Source organism: Tripterygium wilfordii, chromosome 15, assembly GCF_013401445.1.
Source record: "Tripterygium wilfordii isolate XIE 37 chromosome 15, ASM1340144v1, whole genome shotgun sequence".
Lineage (NCBI taxonomy): Eukaryota > Viridiplantae > Streptophyta > Magnoliopsida > Celastrales > Celastraceae > Tripterygium > Tripterygium wilfordii.
Window position 1 is genome coordinate 2,046,731 of NC_052246.1, and position 20,305 is coordinate 2,067,035.

The following is a 20,305-nucleotide window of genomic DNA, read 5'->3' on the forward strand; positions in this document are numbered from 1 at the left end:
ATCTATATCTATCATAATATGTATTATTGAGAAATGGATCACCACACGTGCACTCATTTTGACAATTAGTCCCAAAAAAAAACCTAACCTTTCTTGGTAAATAAAACCATACTTTATAATTAATAGATTAGCTAATTATTCCTGTTTCCTTTTTACCAAACCACCCTTCTACATATTCCACAATATGTGGTATGTAATGCAATAAAAAGGTAATCACATGGGTAGAATAGTGAAATTAAGTGAGTGCTTCGCACTAAGTAAAGTAAATATTACTATCGTGCCACCATGAAGTCTGGGTCTTCGATCATTGTTTACAGAGGAATCGAAATACTACTCCATTGCCGTGTTTGACCTGAAAAGCGTCCTTCGATCCATTTTAATTTTGTTTTCTTCTCCAGAATATGTTTAGATTTATGTGCAGAGAGGGAGAGAGAGAGGGAGAAAAGGAGGGAGGGAGAGGTTTCATAGATTTTGAGCTTCTTTCTTTTGTTTCATTTCGTTGTTTTTTAGTTTTGGCTTCCTCTGTAAGTAACATTAACAATCTTCAGGGTCTCTGATTCTATAATTCAATTTTCTTGAGAAAATTCGAACGTTTTTTTCCGAGAAATAGAAGGCGTGCGTTTGTCAAGAGAGAAAGAGAGGAGTTTGGGGAGATGAGAGGGGTGAATAATGGAGACTCGAGAGCTGTGGACAACACTTTGGAGACTATAAACGCGGCTGCTACTGCGATCGCATCAACTGAGAATCGTGTGCCTCAAGCTACGGTTCAGGTAAACTCGTTTTTGATCCCTCGATCTCTTTTGAATTCAGTTCAATCACTGCCGTGGATTTGATCCTGTTAATTTGTTCTACTTGTGTTGAATTTTGTGAGAGTGAATTTGAGATCTGTTGACGGTGTTTTTTATATAGATGATTTTCGTGAGAGTAATTGTTGTTCGGCTCTGTTTGATTCCAGTTCAGCTATAAACTTTTGCCATTTTTGACGCGCCTCCCATAATGTTTTAGCACAATTTACTTTCAACGAACAGGGAAATCCTTAACTAAGTTTCGTTTTTTTAGTTTTTTTTTTCCTGGGCGGTTTTGTTTAACCGTTGACTCTTTAACTCTTATTAGTTTCTAAGTTCGCTTTATGTTGTTAGCCTTGAAAAAAAATGATTGAATGCTTTTGTTAGACACTGTCACACTGATGTTGAACCTGTATATGGATTAATTAATCGATGGTGAGATGCTGAGAAACCTCATAAGCTCTTGATTCGTGAGGTGCTCCTCATAGATTATTGTATTTTTGCCTCCCTTATGGTCGATAGCAGGGTCATAGTGAAGCATACCAAGTCTTGAATTTTGTTCTGAGAGACGTAGAGCAAAACTGGACATCATTTGCATACTTATTGATTTCTAATTGCAATTTGCAGAGTATGGTGGTATGCTGTTTTCTAAAATTTTTTTCCCAACAAGCATATGCATACCATAGAATTTCATTTTCAAACTGCAAGTATATTATTATCAATATTTGTATAATTATTAATTTATATTCTTTGCCAAAGAAAATATGAATTACGTGTGGGATCCTTTGGCTGAAGTTCTGGGTGGGTGGACATTTTTTTTATTTTATTTGATTGCTGAGCAAGAACCACTGAGAGATGTGGTGGATCGGAGCTTCTCAGAAGCATTTGGTATGAGGCAGTTTGTGGTTGCAAAATTTTCTGTATACCTAAGTAAGAAGCTTCACTGCATCAGAGCTGTCTGGCAGGCTTTCTTCTTGCTGATAAGTGAGCGGTAAAATAGACTAGGGGACAGCTTGTAAAACAAGAAAATATTATGCAATATAAGTTACTCATGAAATTTGATATACTGTTGGCAATACATTTTTAGTTGGTGATTTGAAGGCATTTTAAACAAAATATTTCATTTCATTTAACTAAGCACACAAGCACTAGTAAATACCTATGGCTGTTGGATAATAAATGTCTGCCATGATAAATCCGTTTTGGACCATTTGTTGTGTCTGATATGCCTTTACACCAATTGTCCATCTCTTCTTGCTATCTGCAGCTTTTCTCTTCAATAAAAGTGGTCTGTGATCACAGAGGCATGAAGTTAAGGAAGGCGGAAATTGGTTATATATGAACATGGAATCCAAATAGATATTTTTTAAGTCTTGTAAGAAATCTCATATGACAGCCGGCTTCATGTTTCCTCAGATTACAATATTCATGGTGATTTCCCTTTCACTAGCATTATAAGCTCACTTGCTATTGTAATTGTGCAATTATGGTACCAAACTACTTGACCCTTCAATACTTGGCTGGCTGTGTATATCCTGATCTTTTCAGTTAGACCCTTGGTCGCATATTTTGCTGTAAAAATTGGCAAGGCTTCAGCTGACAGCTTCTGTAGAGTGTAGAATCACTAATTTCACTAATTGATGGACAATCTTCTGCTGGTTTCGTGAGGACAGTTTCACTTCATTAATGTTAATAATCAGTTATCTAATGTTTGTCAGTTGCTTCATAGGACCTTATATAAGTTCCTTAATTGATTTGGTTTTGTCATTCTTTTGGTGAATTGCAGAACAGAAGATGGGGGAGCTGGTGGAGCATATACTGGTGTTTTGGGTCTCATAAGCCAAGAAAGCGAATTGGGCATGCTGTCCTTGCGCCTGAAACTACATCTCCAAGAAATGATGCTCCACCATCTGAAAATCCAACCCAAACAACTGCTGTTAGACTTCCCTTTGTTGCACCTCCATCCTCTCCTGCATCGTTCCTGCAATCTGAACCTCCTTCTGTGACTCAATCTCCCACTGGCATGGTATCCCTTAATTCTATTTCTGCCAATATGTACTCTCCTGGAGGACCCGCTTCCATTTTTGCAATTGGCCCTTACGCACATGAAACCCAGTTAGTATCGCCTCCAGTCTTCTCAACATTCACCACTGAACCATCAACTGCTCCTTTCACTCCTCCTCCTGAATCTGTTCACTTGACTACACCATCCTCGCCCGAGGTACCATTTGCTAAACTTCTTGACCCTAGTCTCCAGAATCTTGAGGCAGGGCAGAGATTTCCATTCTCCCAGTATGAATTTCAGTCATATCACCTTTACCCTGGAAGCCCCATTGGCCAACTTATCTCACCTAGTTCAGGCATTTCTGGTTCAGGAACCTCATCTCCTTTCCCAGATGGTGAGTTTGCTTCTGGTGGTCCTCAATTTCTCGAGTCCCGGAGAGGTGACCCTTCCAAGCTGTTGAATTTCGATAAGCTGTCCAACTGTGATTGGAGATCATATCAAGGTTCTGGTGGCATGACCCCAGAAGCTGTAAGACCTGCATCTCACCATGGCTTTCTTCTAGATCGTCAGCTTTCTGATGCCGCATTGCACCTGCATTCAGACAATGGGTCCCGAAATGATCATAATGTTGCTGGTCATAGGGTCTCATTTGAGTTAACGGCTGAGAATGTAGTAAAATGTGTAGAAAAGAAGCCAGCATTGTTTGTTAAAGCTCTATCAGAAGCACCAGGGAATCAAAACCCTCTCCTCCTAGGTGAAGAAAATTCTGGTCTGCCGGTGAATACTTATGAGTGTCGTGTAGGTGAAACATCTAACGAGAAACCTGAGAAAGCGTCTGATGATGGGGAAGAGGCACCACAACATCAGAAGCATCGATCTATTACTCTTGGCTCTGCCAAAGAATTCAACTTTGACAATACAGATGGAGGACTTTGCCCTAAGACTAGTATTGGTTCTGACTGGTGGGCGAATGAGAAGGTCGTTGGAAAGGAGGGTGGCACCAAGGATTGGTCTTTCTTCCCCACTATACAACCACAACCAGGTATCAGCTAACTATAATGCTATTGCAGCTGTTCTGCCTGCCTGCTTTGTAGAGTTCGTGACAGGGTCTTGATCCATTGGGTGAGCAGATCTAAGGGAAGCACTGACTTAGGTCAGACCGGTATACAAAGGTTGTTTTCAGTAACTTTGTAACCTCATCAGGAGTAATAAGATAGAAGAATGTTCAGACTAGATGGATAGTGTATTATTTTGATTCTTAAGGCTAATATACAGGTTAATAGCAGAATCTTTGGCTGATTTTTTTTTTTTTTCTCTAGAAAAAATCTTTGGCTGATTGATAATAATAGCTTTGATAATCCTTTTCAGCAGCCCAGTAGCTAGCTATTGCTGCGAATGAAAACTCTTTTGTCTGAATATTTCTTAAACTCTTGAACGTTTGGGATGTAGCGTTAGTCAAATGTCAGGCCTGCCGGCCCCAATATTATCAGGCAGGACAAGCCTGAAGGAAAAGGCCAAAAGGACCAGGCCAAACTTGCCACGGGCTTTTTTGGCCCAAAACAAATAATAATAAATTATAAATGATTAATTAATTGAGGTACTTTTCTCATAAGATTCTTGAATACTAATTTTTGGAACCTAGTATTTGACTGACCGTCTGTCTGTTTGTAAGGTTGTCTGGGTTAACAAAACGTTGTCGCTTAGAGAAGAGTAACGAGAAATTCAAAACACGCCAAATATAAGGTCCATATAGGATGGCTTTTGCTTCCTACTTCTTGTCCTTATGTCATTCCACTTCTTTGACCTTCTAGAAACATTACTCCCTTATAATTACACGCACACCACCATATTCCATCATCGCGACCCTCTTCTTCCGTTCTTCGCCTTCGGCATAGGGTTTTGTAGGGGTGATTTGAAGTTAAATAGTTTTAAAAATCAAGAATTATGCCACCACTTGTAACCTCAAATCACCACCACAACAACCACCGACCTGAATTAGGATCGAAATCCAGACCGGAATCTAACGTAATCTCTGTCAACGTTGGCGGCCAAATCTTCCAAACCAACAAGCAAACCCTAACCCTAGCCGGCCCCAAATCGATACTTTTCCAGCTCGCCACTGATTCCGCCCAGCGATTCCTCGATCGTGACCCTGAGTTGTTTGGCATCCTCCTCTCTCTTCTGAGAACTGGGAATCTTCCGTCCAAAGCCAAATCGTTCGATATCCAAGACATCATTGCAGAGTCCAGATTCTATGACCTCGAGTCGATTTTGGTGAATTCGTTGTCCAACCCCTCTCAGTTTGAGGCCTTTGGCCTTGAAAAATCTTTGATTTTGCCCCTAAACGGCCGGGATTCTCCTTCTGCTATAGCCACGACGCCGTTTGGGACCGTACATGTCGCTCATGGTAGCAAGATTACGTCCTTCGACTGGTCGTTGAGGCGGAAGTCGACGATTTTGACCCAGTTTACCGCCGTTGATTCCCTCTTCGCAATTTCACCGGATTTGGCTGCCGCCGGGGCCACCGATTTCTCTGGTCTGCAGATTATCGATCTTGCAAAGGGTTTTGTTAGAGAGACCTTGAATTGGGAGAATGTTACTAAATCGAGTTCCACGGTTCAAGCCATTGGTTCCTCACCAGACTCGTTGTTCGCGAGCTTTGAGTCCGGTAGGCGAAACTCCAATTCCATTATGGTTTATGATTTGCATAGCTTGTTGCCAGTTACTGAGATTGGTCATTATGAGATTTATGGAGCCGATTTAGACTCAGCAATACCCGCCACGAAACTGAGCTGGGTTTCAGGGTTTAACTTGCTGATGTCAGCTGGTTCACATAGTGGGCCATCTGGTGTCTCCGGTAACATCAAATTGTGGGATATTAGGACAGGGCGTGAAGTTTGGGAGTGGAAAGAGAAGGTGGATTGTTTTGCTGATGTTACAGTGTCTGATAACTTGTCAGGCTTGTTTAAAATTGGGGTCAATTCAGGGGAGGTATTTTATTCGGATTTGAGGAAATTGGATGGAGAGGATGGGTGTCCATGGCATTGTCTTGGTGATCGGAGGAAAGTGCTGAATGGGAAGAAAGAGGGTTTTGGATGCAAGATCGAAGGTCATGGAAATCAAGTGTTTTGTGGCAGAGGAGGGGATATAGAGATGTGGTCTGAGGTGGTGATGAGCTCAACTAGAAGTAGCTCAGTAGGGTTTGGGGATAGGGTTTTTAGGAAGAATTTGATGGGGAGAGTGAAGGATATGGAAGGATCAAAGATAACCAATATGGCTTTTGGAGGGAACAAAATGTTTGTGACTCGCAAGGATCAACAGTATGTTGAAGCTTGGCTAAGTTCCAGTAGAGGATTATGATCTCAGAATGGGTTTGTTAGTTGGAATTTGTATACAGAAGTTTACTAGCTAATATTTATTCTTTGCAAACAATCAGCAAATTTTGTCTTATAATAATGATAGAACATAGATTTGATTTAATTGTAAAGTGCCCTTGTATTCTGTTGTGTTTATGAAAATAAGTTGTTGAAGGTTAGCTACTTGTTTCAAAGCTGTGTAGAAGATTTCCATTTTACATTGATTGTCATCTTAAAAGAATTTGCTCTGCAGCATGTATTTTATAGATGGCCGATTCTCAATTTTGTATATTCATTCGCCTGTGTTCCTACATTTCCTGATTCAATCTGGCTTCAGAGAATGTTTTGAAGTTTTCAAGTTTCAACTGCAATTGGAACTTGGAAGCTTGTGCCACCTTCCCTAAACCTCAGTTGTAGCCAAAGCTGCTGCTTCATCATTAAGGAAAGAGTTTCAATATGATTTTCAGGTCCAATCAAGGAAGTTGGAGAGAAACTTTTTGAACTCAGTTCATTGATCTAACCGAACAACCTCTCAAGGAGCTGAGCCAAACTCAGCGAAAACCTGACTCTTTTGCAGCCCTACTTGTGGTACTAGACGCATAAAAACCCAGAAAATAAAATTCATTCCCACCTCTGGCAGCAGCAATAATTAAATGCATCAAACTAGAAATGAGAGAAGCAGAACTTCCCTGAACAAATGTTGCAGACTATGCTTGATTAAATTAGAGAACATCAAACCTTCGAGTTTCACTGTAAAGTTAAAACTGAGCTTGACCGGCTGTCTGTCGCCAGATTCTGATGACCAGCAATGTTGTACAAACGCTACCATATAACTAAATGAGGTTTGATTTTTCCTCATTCATTCTGTTGGCTGTGATGGAGACGGACATGTGGGCAAGGTCTCTCTGGCTCTCTTTGAGTCCAAAGATTCTTGAGATCGCCTCTCTTCTTTGCTAAAGTTATCAAAGTTCCTGCACCAATGTTTCAGCTCCAGATCAGCTCATCATGTCCAAGACTACTATTATGTGATTCAACATTGTTTTCCAAATGCTTGCTGTTAGACAATTTACCTAGCGTGAAGGGAACGATGTATAGCAATGCTGGTTGGCCATGTCCATCCATCAAATTTAGTGCCACATACGTTACGAGAAGACCTGCCACCGAATGATCATCAAACAAATCGCAGAAAAATTGTTTTCAACCGTTAAAAATACATTGTTGCATTCATCATGCTGATGATGAAATGTTACTCTTTCATCATTACTCACCCATTCCGTAAGCAAACATTGCCCACAAGAAGTATCCAGATCGAAGACTCTTATTTGCAAGAAAATCATATCTGCAAGGACATCAAATGTTACAGAGTAAATATTTCTTTTCATATACATTTAATACAAGAAGTATTCGCTGGAAAGAAATACCGATTCAAAAAGAACGAAAGACAAAAATAGAATGTCATTTCATTGTTTCAATATTTTAAGATACGAATTTTGGGAGAGGTAGAAGAAGTCCATTCATTTTTAGACCCCTTTCACCATCTTTTCTAGAGAGATTAATGGAACTTTCCCCACACCTCATGCTTCCCTTCCTCGAAGTCAAACGATAGTATAAGTGTGATCAGGAAAGGGATACAGGAGGATGTTTTGAGAACATTTTAGAATGCCATCAAAGTCCGAGGTTGCAATGAGAAAGCAAAAAAGAAATAAGCTATTGTGAGTAAGAAAAAAAGCCATGAAGTTCCAAACCTCAGTGCGAAAGTAACCACCAATCCTGGTAGAAGGATGTCACCAAATCCTATGATGCTATAACCACCCCATGGGTCAAACATGCGTGGGATCTTTAGTAGCATTGGAATGCCATCTTCTCCACTTCTATCACCACGAGCGACCTACGGGAAAAGAGAAGAGAAAAATTGAATCACTGCTGCTCGAGCCATATGAATATATCAGTTGTAATCGAAAACAAGAATTCAGCATTGTATAAATTGGAAGTAAGATTCATAGAAGTACTACTTACCACAATCATTACACTTTCATTAAACAACTTCTTAGAAATGAACACCCAGAATATGTCGTACAAGAAGGCACAGCCGAGCAAAACTGTCCCTACCTGACTCAAAAATCAATCAGAACGAAGTCAGAAGAACGGATATTTTTCTCCATCTGGTAGGGCCTAAAAAGCAAATAGTTTTCAGTTGTTATTTGCTTTCTATATTTTTTTTTCTTCCTGTGGGCTGAAAGCATATGCATTCACTATACCACATATAACTCTCCACCAGAGCACCAGAGCACTGAATAATAAGTTTTAAAACGAAAACATTTGCCCATGAATTTCGGAGTATGCCATGCTTACATCATATCACAGATGTTACACAAGCAGGTGGTTTACAAATAATTACCACTTACTCGTCAAGATAAAATAAAGTCATCCACCAATAACAACTTTACAGTTTTACCTTAAGATTTGGTACACGAACAATTTGAAGAACAGTAATTATCAAAGCAATACCCTGCATGAGAAACAATGTAGTAGAAAGAGCTTGTTAGGTGAATTCCCCTATTTAAGTACTAATCATTTGTTTTTCTCAATAAAAGGGGGAAAAGAATCATAAGCCAATAATGGTACAGATCTTACGCCTGAAAATTGAAAATCCACGTAGTTTTGTTATTATTATCTCAGATTATAGAAATATGCATGAAATACCCATAGCTCTAGGGATACGGTGAACCTTTCTGACAAGTAACAGTGATCTAGTTTATTGGGTGAATCCTCAAAAATTCAATAATGTTGAAAATATTCTTGATAATTTCCGTCAGAAAGAAGCCCATTTTCTTTTGCAAAGAATCCACAGCATAATTGTCTGCCTTAGCAATAGGATCCAAAAGATAGTCAATCGTCCAGGGATAACTTCTCAATTTACCACAGTGAAGATTATGGAATTTCTACATACAGAAGATATCATATCCTTAATAGAATTAGAAATAATAGGAGAAATATCCTTACAAGTACATCTTGACCTATCCAGGCAAAGGATACAGTACGATAAACTGCCCAGACAACAGCAAATGCTATGCAGAATGGAGCAACAGCCAACGTAAGATATGAGACAGCTCCAAAGAAAGGCACTTTAATGTACAATTCTCCAGTACGTTTGAACCACCTGTAAAATAATGATAGCATTTCTTATATAACTTCATTATACATAAAGATAATTTGCTTCAAAATATGCAATCCTTGAATAAACATCCTTAGTTGAGGTAATTTTGTGACAATGCTTATTCGACCACATGATGGACTAACACAGCCTAAAACATTAGCATATACAAGATGCTATAGCTGTACCTGTGTAGTAAGCTCATAAACCAGTACAGTTTCAGTACAAAAGCAACATTCAAATTTAAAAAAAAAAAAGAATATAGTAACGACGACAGAAACGTATTAAACTATACAGGCATGAAAAAATGTTATCTAAAAACACATATACTGCCACAAATAGCAATAACATAAAAATTGTCTTACCAAACCCACATGAGTTTAGAGTAAATGACACTGAAGGAAATCACACCTCAGTAAATGATAAATAATTTTACCTGGACAACAAAGCAACCAAGCAAGTTTGCAGTCCCTACATGCAAAATAAACCCCAAAAGTGAAACTCGACTTTAATGCAAAAAAAAAAAAAAAAGTTTAGGGTGCTGACAAAGCAATACAGAAAAAAACTAGCAAATTTTCACTATCTTCAGATTCAAATACTGTGACGAGCTTCATGTATGAAGATTTGCAATGCACACATGCTTATACATATTCATAGTGCAGCTGTATGGAGATAGCATGATAACAGATATTTATAAATCTATGTAAATGTAGTACATGCATATATGTAATTGGAAGTGCAGTTGTAGGTAAATGCCGAAGACTTGTGCATTAATGTGCAAGTACAACAATAAGATGGAAAAGAAAGCATACCTCTACACCACCAATACAGAAGAGAACCACCAGAAGCTCCACAAACCAATAAGACATAAGTTTGTAAAGCATAATCAAGAAGCATGAAGCGATAACAACAAAGAGGACTGCTGATGTAGTGTTGATATCCACAATGCCACCGTCACCTTGAACTTTGGCATCTGGAATATCATCAGCATCCTACATGAACAAAATATATGAGAAATTAGCAACTGCTTGTAAGATGTAAAACGAGAATGAGTAACTACATAGCAAAAGAAAATATTAGTCTAGACAAGACCAGAAAAGATAAAAGAGAAAGAACCTTTAATAGCTTTTCTTGCTCAATTACTGCTTCTCTGGCACTCCATGCAGACCAAAAAGATGCGCACAAAATCGTGCCAACAGCCATCATCCATAAAAAGACTTCGGCTATGTCAACAAGAGGTCGGCGTGGAGAATATAGCTGAACTTTCACTGCAGAGTGCGGAAAGCATAGAATTAGAAAGCTAACTTGTTCAGGTGATACCAACTACTATTGTCGCCTAACACAACACCAGAGCAAATTATTTGAAACATGAATAGTGTACCTGATGAATGATTCATTAGCATTCTTTCCAAGCTTGTGCCAGCATCTTGTGGGAGCATAATAGCAGGTATGTGTATATCTAGATCGGTTTCATCTGGCTCACAAACCATCTTATAAAGTTCTGCAGACAACAAGAAAATTATTCTAAGAGAAAGAAAAATAAAAATAAAAAGAAAAGGAGCAGTAGACCTTGATTGTTAGAATTGTTTCCATTTTCCAATATGTCAGTTCTTCTCTATTTTACATAGGGATCTTCAGACCAAAAATTGTCCCTAATTCACACTAGTTACCCTTAATACCCACTCATTAGTCAATTCATACATCCAAGGGACATCAATGACATGCTCTTTACCTTTCTGGTTGTTTATGATAAGGATAGCTGAGGCACCAGCAGTCTCCGCATTATTTGCCTTAGTTGTGAATTTGCAGTGGCCTCGGTCCACCATGATGACATCTCCAGTAAGCTAAATGATGTCCAAATTAAGTATATATTTGTTTTAGTGAAGATCAACATAGTTCACTGTATGCAACTGTCTACAACTGTTCAAAGCATACTACTGATACAAAGGAAAGAGGAGGGTGGAACCTTAGTCTTTGGCGAACTACAGCAATCACGAGGATCTGAAAGGGCAAGGCGGGTTTGGTTTGCATTTTTTTCTTTTGACACTATGGTAGTGCCAAATCTAGCACCCACGCCAACAAATTCTGCATCCTCTATTCCATTAACCCAAGTTTGAACTTTCACCTAGCATAAGCATTGACAACAATAAGACATACATAAAATATATAAAGACAAACTTAAATGGAGAAAAAGAATAGAAAAGCCCATGCAAAAATGGTTTATGAAATGAAACAAGAATACTTTCCTTTAAACCAGAAACCAAAGAATGGCCAGAAAATGGACAACACTAAACTAACGCAACACATTAAGCCAATATTAGTAATTAGTAGCCATCCATCCTAATCATTTCTCAGCAGAAGTGTGTACGTTTTGTATAAAACAAAAAAACAAAAAGAGAAAGAAAAATAAAGATATGACTTAAGCGTAAGAAACCCACTATGGAAAACAATAAATGGACCACTTTTGTGAGCTTGTCACAATTTCCACATTTTTTTTCTACCTTTTCAAAAGGATCACCCAAAAAGGCATTCCTAGTTATCAAACAAACTATGTTACCAAGTAGACAATGACCAAAAATAAACGTCCAAATATCAAATGAGACATGCCATGAACGGAAGAAAACCAAAAGAAGAAACAACAAACAGTACCTCACAATGTCACACAAAACTAGCCTCTTCACAATTTGAGTTCTAATAATCTCAATATAGGGCATGACCAATAAGATGGAGGCCCAGAGAACCCAACTCCTAGTTCAAATGGGCAAAATAATTAGAACTAAAAGCAGCAGAAAAAATCTTCGAACTTCACTTTTTAGAGACAAAACTGCTAGAGAGCTAAATAGAAAGGAGAGGGAAAAAAAAAGGGCCAAGCAAGTATTGTAAAATTAAGATCGACAGTCTCTTTCATCATCCACAATAAAAAAACAAAAATTTAAGCCAGACCCAGATGAGAAATCACAAGAAAATGATGAGGGAGGAGGAGCAATGAAGGAGTTACCAAAACGAAGTCGTTCTCACACCCAGGCTTCTTAGGAGCTGAATCGTCGTCGTGGACTATGTCACCCGCTGCGACGAAGAGAGGTTGGCAAGCCAGTGATACAAAGATCACCACCAAGCAGAGCTTCTGCCATTCCATGCGGATTCTTCTCTTGCTTTGCTTTTCAATTTCTCCTCTCTGCATCGAAAGCAGAGAGAGACACGGAGAGAGAGATAAACAACAGCTTGAAGCAGCTTCTTTCCATTTTTCGTTTTCTTTATACGCTTTGTTTGCCTGTTCTTCTATGTTAAACAAAAACAATTCTTTATTTCAGACAATGAAATTATACTATAATTTCGGCAATGGATCTACTGCTCTTATGGAGGACAAAACTGAAACAACCGCTCTGTAACAAGAAAACGACGCCGGATATTTTTAATTTTAAACATATTTTTATTTCCTTTATGTGCCCGGTGATTAAAGGTCAATGGAGATGGCCGTACACTCATAACAGTTAAAAATCGCGGGAAAATTTGCAACTTTTTGTAAGGGTTCCCTAGTTTTTCAATATTTTGATTATAGCTCAAGATTATGTATGTTTCTTTTCAAATCGGCCCTTCGATCTTTTTTTTTTTAGAAGCTTTCAATGCAACAAACCATTAATTTTACTAACTTTATAGATGATTGAATTGATTAGAGATGAATTATTTTCACTAAAAATACAAATCAGAGTCCTCACAGGTAGAGGTTGTAAATTTTAGGATTGTTTGAAAATTAATCGAATTGATTGATTGGCTATTTTCAAAAAAAATAGTGAGGAGTAACCGAATAATTGAAATAATCGTCCATAACCAACCGATCAATCGATTAAATTATTGTCAACAAACCGAAAAAAAATCGATCGTAACAGGTCATTCCCACATCTAATAATTTTTTTATTCAGGTGATAAATTTCTGTGTGCATAAACATGACAGCCTGAATTTAAATCCATATCGAATGTTCGGAAATCAAATTTATATAACATCATCGTTCTCAATCATCCAAAAAATATAAAAATTTGGTGTTTTATTATTTTAGTGAAATTGCTTTATTTGTTCACTATCTCTACCTTGACATGAGGAGCCTAGAATGGGCATTGTGTCTGTTTATTGTTCAACAAAGCATGTGCCAATAAATACATGCATCCATTGAACCATTGATGTAAACAGTCACCTATATTGAATGTATTTTCTGATTTTAGTTTCTGGAAAAGGAAAATCTATTTTCTGTAAAGAAAGCTTTTGTTTGTGTTTTGTTCAAAAAAAAAAACAAAATAATAATTGCAACCAATCATGTATTTTTATTATTAATTTCAAAAAATTGAAAAAAAAAACTCCAATACGCAATTGCCAAACTAGGCATAGCAAGAGTGGACTGGACGTATCATATGGTATCTCTTACACTTCCCGCCAAACCCTAATCTCAATTCCTTCTTAAACCCCCTTCGTTGCCCACTAACGCTGTAACGCAGACCAGACGCTTCCACCACAACCATGGATCCCGAAGTAGTCAAATCGGACCTGGTTCTGATCCTCGACTTCGGATCTCAATACACTCACCTAATCACCCGCCGGATCCGTTCGCTCTCCGTCTTCTCCCTCTGCATCTCCGGCACATCCCCTCTCTCTGCCATCACCTCCCTCAACCCTCGAGTTGTCATCCTTTCGGGCGGGCCTCACTCTGTTCACACCCCCGACTCTCCTGCGTTCCCGGCCGGTTTCATCGAGTGGGCCTTGGAAAACAGGGTACACGTCCTTGGCATCTGCTATGGACTGCAGCTCATTGTGCAGAGGCTTGCGGGAGTGGTTAGGGTTGGGGAGAAGCAAGAGTATGGGAGAATGGAGATTGAGGTTGAGGGCAATTCGGGGATTTATGGGAACAAGAGGATTGGAGATAGGCAGGAGGTTTGGATGAGTCATGGGGATGAGGCGGTGCAGCTACCGGAAGGATTTGAAGTGGTGGCCAAGAGCCAGCAGGGTGCAGTGGCTGCTGTGGAAAATCGGGAGAAGAGGTTTTATGGGCTGCAGTATCATCCAGAGGTAATTAGTAAAGTTTGCATTTAATTTAGTGGGAGGTGGATGAGTGCTTGATTCTGTAGGATTCAAATGGATTCTTGTTGGATTGCTGTCACTTTTATTCAGCAGATAGCAAGTTGTTTATCTTGTTGAAACTTTTTATTTTTATGGATGTAGTTTTTCAATGCAAAGCTTGAAATTTTACTGGTGTTTATCATTGTGTCATGATTATTGTGCTGATTAAATCACTTGTAGGTTACTCATTCTCCAGAAGGGATGGATACCCTTCAGTATTTTCTCTTCAATGTCTGTAGAGTTACTGCAGGGTGGAAGATGGAAAATATTTCAGATGAAGAGATCAAAGTAATCAGGGATACTGTGGGGGCTGAAGATCATGTTATATGTGCTTTATCAGGGGGTGTGGATTCTACAGTTGCCGCCACTCTTGTTCATAAGGCAATTGGGGATAGGCTTCATTGTGTTTTTGTTGACAATGGTCTATTGCGGTAAGAATGCTGGCCCTTTTTTCCCCTTGTAGTAGCAAATTGATGATTGGCATTTTAATCATTGGAGGTTCCCAATTGCTTTATTTCTTCAAGGTATAAGGAGAGAGAACGAGTAATGGAAACCTTTGAAAGGGATTTGCATCTACCTGTTACATGTATTGATGCCTCGGAGCAGTTTCTTAGGGAGCTAAAAGGTGTAGTAGATCCCGAAGTCAAAAGGAAGATAATTGGAAAGGAGTTCATTGGCATCTTCGATGCTTTTGCCCATGATTTGGAGCAGAAGCTGGGGAAGAAACCACTTTACTTGGTCCAAGGGACCTTGTACCCAGATGTGATTGAATCTTGTCCACCACCTGGATCAGGAAGAAACCACTCCCACACCATCAAGAGCCATCACAATGTTGGAGGTCTTCCCAAAGATATGAAATTGAAGCTAATTGAGCCACTTAAACTTCTATTTAAGGATGAGGTTCTGTATTTAACTGTCCATTGTATATGGATTTTCTTCCTATCTTTTGTTGTTTTGTTTACAATAGTGCTTTGACTTTGATAATGTTTTCCTTCAAAATTTTTTATTCAGTTCTTTTATTTATTTAGGTTCGTCATCTAGGGAGGATTTTGAATGTTCCTGAGGCATTTCTGAAGCGCCACCCGTTTCCCGGCCCAGGCCTTGCAGTTAGAGTCTTGGGTGATGTCACTGAAGGCAATGCTTTGGAAGTCCTCCGTGAGGTATGTTTGTGCATGTGGACTTTAGTTTGAAGCATCTGCTCTGCCTTTCCACATGTTAATTAATGTGTAACTTTGCTTTTGTTTTTCCAGGTTGATGAGATTTTCATACAGGCAATCAAAGATTATGGGCTTTATGATTTAATTTGGCAAGCTTTTGCTGTTTTCTTGCCTGTAAAATCAGTTGGCGTACAAGGTGATCAAAGGACTCATTCCCACGTTGTTTCTCTCCGAGCTGTTTCCAGTGAAGATGGCATGACTGCCGACTGGTAAGGATGCATTTGTTGTTTATATGACACATATGCCATGGTGTCCTTATTTCAACTTTGAATATGCAGCCTTGCTTGCTGTCCAATGAGAATATGAATCATTTAGTACATATGGCATTATCATGTGGAAGCGAATCTTTGCCTTTGTGAAAACTTAAACATGGACGCATACATTTCATTCCAAGAACAATTATATTAGGGTGATTCCCATTGCTATTCCATTTGTGCAATTGCAAATCTCTCAGCCCATTTTGGTTTTGTGATACGCAGGTACTATTTTGAAGAGAAGTTCCTTCGTTATGTATCCCTAAAAATTTGCAATAGTGTTCGGGGTGTAAACCGAGTTACTCAGGATATCACATCGAAGCCTCCATCAACAATCGAGTGGGAATGATTCTGTGTCAGATGCTTTTGGCTTAATGAAAAGTGATTAACAGACTAAATGATTGTTTAGGGTTCAAGGTTACATATACACCGTAACCGGTTGTTGCTTTACATTTGTTCGGTCATATTTTTTGAGAGGGATACATATATCCTAAAAAGTTATATAGGTAGTAGTTTTAGATTAGTTATTATAAGTTTTGTAGTGGTTTTCAGTTAGTTATTATGATGTGTTTCTTGGAACAAAGCCTTGTCCTTTATTTAGTTACATGCTTGAAGTTTAGTTGCATATGAAATGTAATTATTTTTGGTTTCGTGTGCAATGTGAATTAAGGAAAAGATTGTGTGAATCGACTATATTAATATGCATAGTTAATGAAACCATACATCAGTCCTAAGTAAGCTGAAAAAACTATTTCTTCTGCTGGAATGGAAAGCTAGAAGAAACCCTCTTTTATGACAAAATGTGCTTTGCAGGTGCCCAGCCAAAACCAATAAAACAAGTGCTTTGCCAACTGAGAAAACTGTTAACTTACTTCATGTCATGGAAGACGAAGGATCTTGTCGACAGCTACATCTAGAGCATCCACATGTCTTCTGAGGATTTTTCTTCAAAAGCATTAAGAAACCCAAAATCATAAATTAAAGGCAACAACAGAATTATAAACAACCATGATGAGACTCCAACATTCTACGAGGGGCCACACAAGGTTAGGAGTAATTTCTGTGCCCATGTGTATATGTGTAAGTAATGGATATACTTATGTGCAAAGGCATTAGGCATACAAGAAGAATGCTAAGCCACTCAATGACACAATCTTAATAGTTTATAACAACAGCTGTACGAGGAGGGCCAACAACATCCTGAAGTTGTAGCCTTGTAGGGGACAAAACCCAAGTACTTATATCCAGAAACATTAACAAAGCATACCAAAAGGATACAGCTGTGTGGCCATAGTGTCGACTCCTTTCATCTCCTCATTTAGTCTGCAGGAAGAATTCCAAATATGGGATCAGCAGCAAGTAAATACGCATGTTAATTTTTATTTTTTTTTTGAAGAAAAGGTCATTGACCCTGATTAGATTAAAAAATCCAATACAAATCCACTAGATTGTGGAGACTATCTCCCCCCGAAGGAGGACGAAACAGAACCACCAAAGGAACACCAACATGAAAAACCAAAGACAAACACGCATGTTTATAGCACTGCCTATAGATTATCACTGCTACCCCCCAAACCCCTTCCCCATACCAGCAGCTGGTAATTAGAATGTACCAGAGGTCAATAATTTAACCAGAGGTCTGCACCTGCTTGGTGCTTTAATAAAAAATTTCTATTAAAAAAGATAATTTAACTAGACTACAGTTGTTCTAAGGCAAAAAAGTGTCATGTGACAGTTTTGCAGATAACATAAACATCTCAACTGTAAACATTTATTATCAAAACGGGTGAAGAATAAGTAATGCTAGATTTAATATTGTAACCAGTATCTGAATAGCCTACAACTGCTTCACTTAAATTTAGGTAGGGGTCCAGATTTGACAGATTTAAGCACAACTCAGTGGTGAAATAAATTAATAATTCCTTGGAAGGATTTCATCAACTTGAACCACATCTTAAGTTTCATTCATTTACCCAATAAAAGACATCTATTAGTATTTTCTTACCTGCCAAAGAGGGCGGCCGTCAAAATATTCTAGACTAATTCCAGCAGACCCACAATGTTACAGAGAATAAGAAACAAAGTCAGAAGAATTCTCCTCTCAAGAGGAAGTTCATTAACCTTTTCCTTATGCTCCGTGTATATACATTAACAGTCCTCCCAAATTTTCAATCTCTCTTGTTTTGTTACACTAGCCACAAGAATCATGTAGTTGCAGACTTGCAGGATTCTGACAAATTCGAAGGAACTTAAAAATACTTTTCCCTTCTTTTTTTTTTCCTTCCCTAAAGTCAATCATCTCAATAACATGTTAAAACTAGCCCACTTGAAATAATAGTGACGAGTAGGATTACTTCGGTTCTGCCCATTCATTGCGCCCAACCGTACATATGAATAATTCGCACCAGCATGTCAGCCATGAACATGTTATATGTTGTGTGATCTTTTCTTTTTGGCTTGTGGGGCAGGGATGGCCCCCTAACATTCAGAATTCTACTGATATTCTCTTGTACTAACGGGTTCCTTTAGAGAAACTTATATGTATATACATGTTTCGCTCTTTTATAGCTCCACACCGACCGTTTGCAATTTTTCTTAATCATAAAATGTACTGATTGAAAACCAAAATAATACCTGAGGCATGAATTAATGTAACGATTCCCTTTCGTAGCTGCATCAAGCACTGCGAGTAAGAATAAATGGAAAGGTTGAGTGGACATCAGACTCCAGGAAATGGCCCAGAAGAAAATCAGGCTACATTAGCATATCCATGAAACTTCAGGTGCCCTCAAATGATATTTTCTTTTTTGGAAATGATAAGTCTTAAAAACGTAAAAGAGGTGCATGTGGTTTATGGCATTCTTCGGTTTCTCCCTCCATCCATAAGTGTGAACAGAAGTCAAGCAGAAACAATATAAAGAAAAATTCCCACTCCCAGCTGTTAGCCAAACAGGTTTACAAAGCAGTAGAATGCTCAAGTGACAAGTATCAAAATATTATTTAGTTCCATAAATTCAAGTCATAACCATTCAGCAGAACATGTTCTTGCATTAATTAACTAATCATGAGATTGAGAACTTGACGAACAACAATTTAACTTAACCACAGACCACACGCTTACCAGATTCTTGAAGACGACCAGCAGCATCACCAAAGCATTGCATATGATCAACTGAGCTGCCAGTAGCCTACAGTAATCAGATTCTTCTATCAGATACCAACTTAGTCAAAACCTTAACATTCTACCCAGCATATTAGTAGCACAGAGTGTCAATTAGTTTCTTCCTTTTGTTTTTCTTTTTTTTTTTCCAGCAATCAAGCATCATCCAAGTTAAATCTTAGTCCAAGCAACTCAAATGTAAGATATGCGGTGTCCGAAACAAATTCAGGCACAACTATCCCAAATCAAGTTCACTAATTTTAAAGAAAACATAATTTAACCTTAAACTTGACGATCATTTTCTCAAGAAACAAACAGAAGCAAAAGTAACAAATGGGACCAAAATCTGACCTCAGATAGAGCAAGGCGGAGGGAAGCAAAGAGAGAAGTGAAGCTCTCGGCAATGGCCGTTGTGTCCCTCTCCACTACCTCCAGAGCTTTAAAGAGCTCGCTTTGGTTGATGGGGGGCCTCGATCGAACAGGATCGTGAGAGGTCGACGGAGGATCGGAATCCAATTCCACGACTACGGTTTCTAGATCCACGGATTGATTTCTTTGTGCTTCATCCAGATGCTCGTGTTCCATTCCCTCGAGTTACCCGTTGCTGCGCTACTTGGCTACCGTCGTCGAAGGCGCCTAATTAAGTGAATCTCAACCGTGGAATGGAATTGACAACCTCTTCCGTCGAATCCAATAACAGAATCTCAACAGGATCGGGACCCGAAAAAAAAAACGGGTATTTCAGCGTAGTACGTACTATTTTTCCCCTAGCGCATGAGTACATAAATTGATAAACAGCATCCACAATGATGTTGTATTTGACATTGTTAACAATATTTTTTAAATAGTATAATGTTAGACCGTCATAATATGTGTAATGGAGTGTATTTTAAGTATTTAAAATATTATTTTTTTGATAAATATAACACTACATGCACACAATGAGTGTCATGACACTTTAGAAGAAGGATTAATGGAGTTGGAGAAGAATCAATTTGCTTGGATGAGTTTTTGATAGGGTTGGAAGTAGCGCGCATGCCATGCTCACATATTTTTTTCATTTGGTTCCTTTAACTTTGAAATTGGTGAAATTCCCACATTTTAAGATCCTCCCCCAATAAAACTTTAGTAGGAGACATGGCATAATCAAATCTTACGTTAGTAGGCTATAATTAGAACCGGAGAGTGAAAAACACCTTCACGCGCCTGTGCCGGCTGCGGGATTTCTTTTTTTTTTTTGTTGTCCAGAAGCTAATTTCAAGTTCCA

General features: G+C 38.6%; 5 protein-coding genes across 5 annotated transcripts; 3 read left to right on the forward strand and 2 right to left on the reverse strand.

Annotated features, from left to right (window-relative positions):
• Nucleotide 1: 1 nt before the first annotated feature.
• LOC120016069 lies at nucleotides 2–4,091 on the forward strand. The gene is made up of 2 exons (XM_038868650.1): nucleotides 2–770; nucleotides 2,572–4,091. The coding sequence occupies exons 1-2, from the start codon at nucleotides 654–656 to the stop codon at nucleotides 3,841–3,843; spliced, it is 1,389 nt and encodes a 462-aa protein (XP_038724578.1). The 5' UTR covers nucleotides 2–653; the 3' UTR covers nucleotides 3,844–4,091.
• A 543-nt stretch (nucleotides 4,092–4,634) lies between these two features.
• Nucleotides 4,635–6,364, forward strand: LOC120016850 (BTB/POZ domain-containing protein At5g41330). The gene has a single exon (XM_038869795.1). It carries the CDS (start codon nucleotides 4,735–4,737, stop codon nucleotides 6,148–6,150), a length of 1,416 nt encoding a protein of 471 aa, XP_038725723.1. The 5' UTR covers nucleotides 4,635–4,734; the 3' UTR covers nucleotides 6,151–6,364.
• A 269-nt stretch (nucleotides 6,365–6,633) lies between these two features.
• Nucleotides 6,634–12,584, reverse strand: LOC120016849 (signal peptide peptidase-like 2). The gene is made up of 14 exons (XM_038869794.1): nucleotides 12,299–12,584; nucleotides 11,267–11,425; nucleotides 11,033–11,144; nucleotides 10,682–10,801; nucleotides 10,417–10,568; nucleotides 10,113–10,292; nucleotides 9,737–9,771; nucleotides 9,150–9,306; nucleotides 8,602–8,655; nucleotides 8,163–8,255; nucleotides 7,892–8,034; nucleotides 7,415–7,485; nucleotides 7,217–7,300; nucleotides 6,634–7,117 (listed from the first exon to the last, which is right to left on the reverse strand). Exons 1-14 carry the CDS (start codon nucleotides 12,479–12,481, stop codon nucleotides 7,002–7,004), a joined length of 1,659 nt encoding a protein of 552 aa, XP_038725722.1. The 5' UTR covers nucleotides 12,482–12,584; the 3' UTR covers nucleotides 6,634–7,001.
• A 1,121-nt stretch (nucleotides 12,585–13,705) lies between these two features.
• LOC120017149 (GMP synthase [glutamine-hydrolyzing]-like) lies at nucleotides 13,706–16,537 on the forward strand. Its single transcript, XM_038870261.1, has 6 exons — nucleotides 13,706–14,356; nucleotides 14,588–14,838; nucleotides 14,932–15,307; nucleotides 15,436–15,567; nucleotides 15,658–15,833; nucleotides 16,104–16,537. Exons 1-6 carry the CDS (start codon nucleotides 13,811–13,813, stop codon nucleotides 16,225–16,227), a joined length of 1,605 nt encoding a protein of 534 aa, XP_038726189.1. The 5' UTR covers nucleotides 13,706–13,810; the 3' UTR covers nucleotides 16,228–16,537.
• A 6-nt stretch (nucleotides 16,538–16,543) lies between these two features.
• On the reverse strand, nucleotides 16,544–19,808 carry LOC120017150. The gene is made up of 5 exons (XM_038870262.1): nucleotides 19,390–19,808; nucleotides 19,000–19,066; nucleotides 18,513–18,561; nucleotides 17,157–17,201; nucleotides 16,544–16,823 (listed from the first exon to the last, which is right to left on the reverse strand). The coding sequence occupies exons 1-5, from the start codon at nucleotides 19,621–19,623 to the stop codon at nucleotides 16,757–16,759; spliced, it is 462 nt and encodes a 153-aa protein (XP_038726190.1). The 5' UTR covers nucleotides 19,624–19,808; the 3' UTR covers nucleotides 16,544–16,756.
• Nucleotides 19,809–20,305: the final 497 nt, after the last annotated feature.

Coding starts and splice junctions, on each gene's coding strand:
- LOC120016069 (XM_038868650.1), top strand. CDS start 654: ATGAGAGGGGTGAATAATGGAGACTCGAGAGCTGTGGACAACACTTTG. Junction 771..2,571: donor TGCCTCAAGCTACGGTTCAG/GTAAACTCGTTT, acceptor GGTGAATTGCAG/AACAGAAGATGGGGGAGCTG.
- LOC120016850 (XM_038869795.1), top strand. CDS start 4,735: ATGCCACCACTTGTAACCTCAAATCACCACCACAACAACCACCGACCT.
- LOC120016849 (XM_038869794.1), bottom strand. CDS start 12,481: ATGCAGAGAGGAGAAATTGAAAAGCAAAGCAAGAGAAGAATCCGCATG. Junction 10,569..10,681: donor GCTAATGAATCATTCATCAG/GTACACTATTCA, acceptor CGCACTCTGCAG/TGAAAGTTCAGCTATATTCT. Junction 8,035..8,162: donor ATGAAAGTGTAATGATTGTG/GTAAGTAGTACT, acceptor CTTTTCCCGTAG/GTCGCTCGTGGTGATAGAAG.
- LOC120017149 (XM_038870261.1), top strand. CDS start 13,811: ATGGATCCCGAAGTAGTCAAATCGGACCTGGTTCTGATCCTCGACTTC. Junction 15,308..15,435: donor AACTTCTATTTAAGGATGAG/GTTCTGTATTTA, acceptor TTATTTATTTAG/GTTCGTCATCTAGGGAGGAT. Junction 15,568..15,657: donor CTTTGGAAGTCCTCCGTGAG/GTATGTTTGTGC, acceptor TTGTTTTTCCAG/GTTGATGAGATTTTCATACA.
- LOC120017150 (XM_038870262.1), bottom strand. CDS start 19,623: ATGGAACACGAGCATCTGGATGAAGCACAAAGAAATCAATCCGTGGAT. Junction 19,067..19,389: donor TCCGCCTTGCTCTATCTGAG/GTCAGATTTTGG, acceptor TGATTACTGTAG/GCTACTGGCAGCTCAGTTGA. Junction 16,824..17,156: donor GACACTATGGCCACACAGCT/GTATCCTTTTGG, acceptor ATGCTTTTGAAG/AAAAATCCTCAGAAGACATG.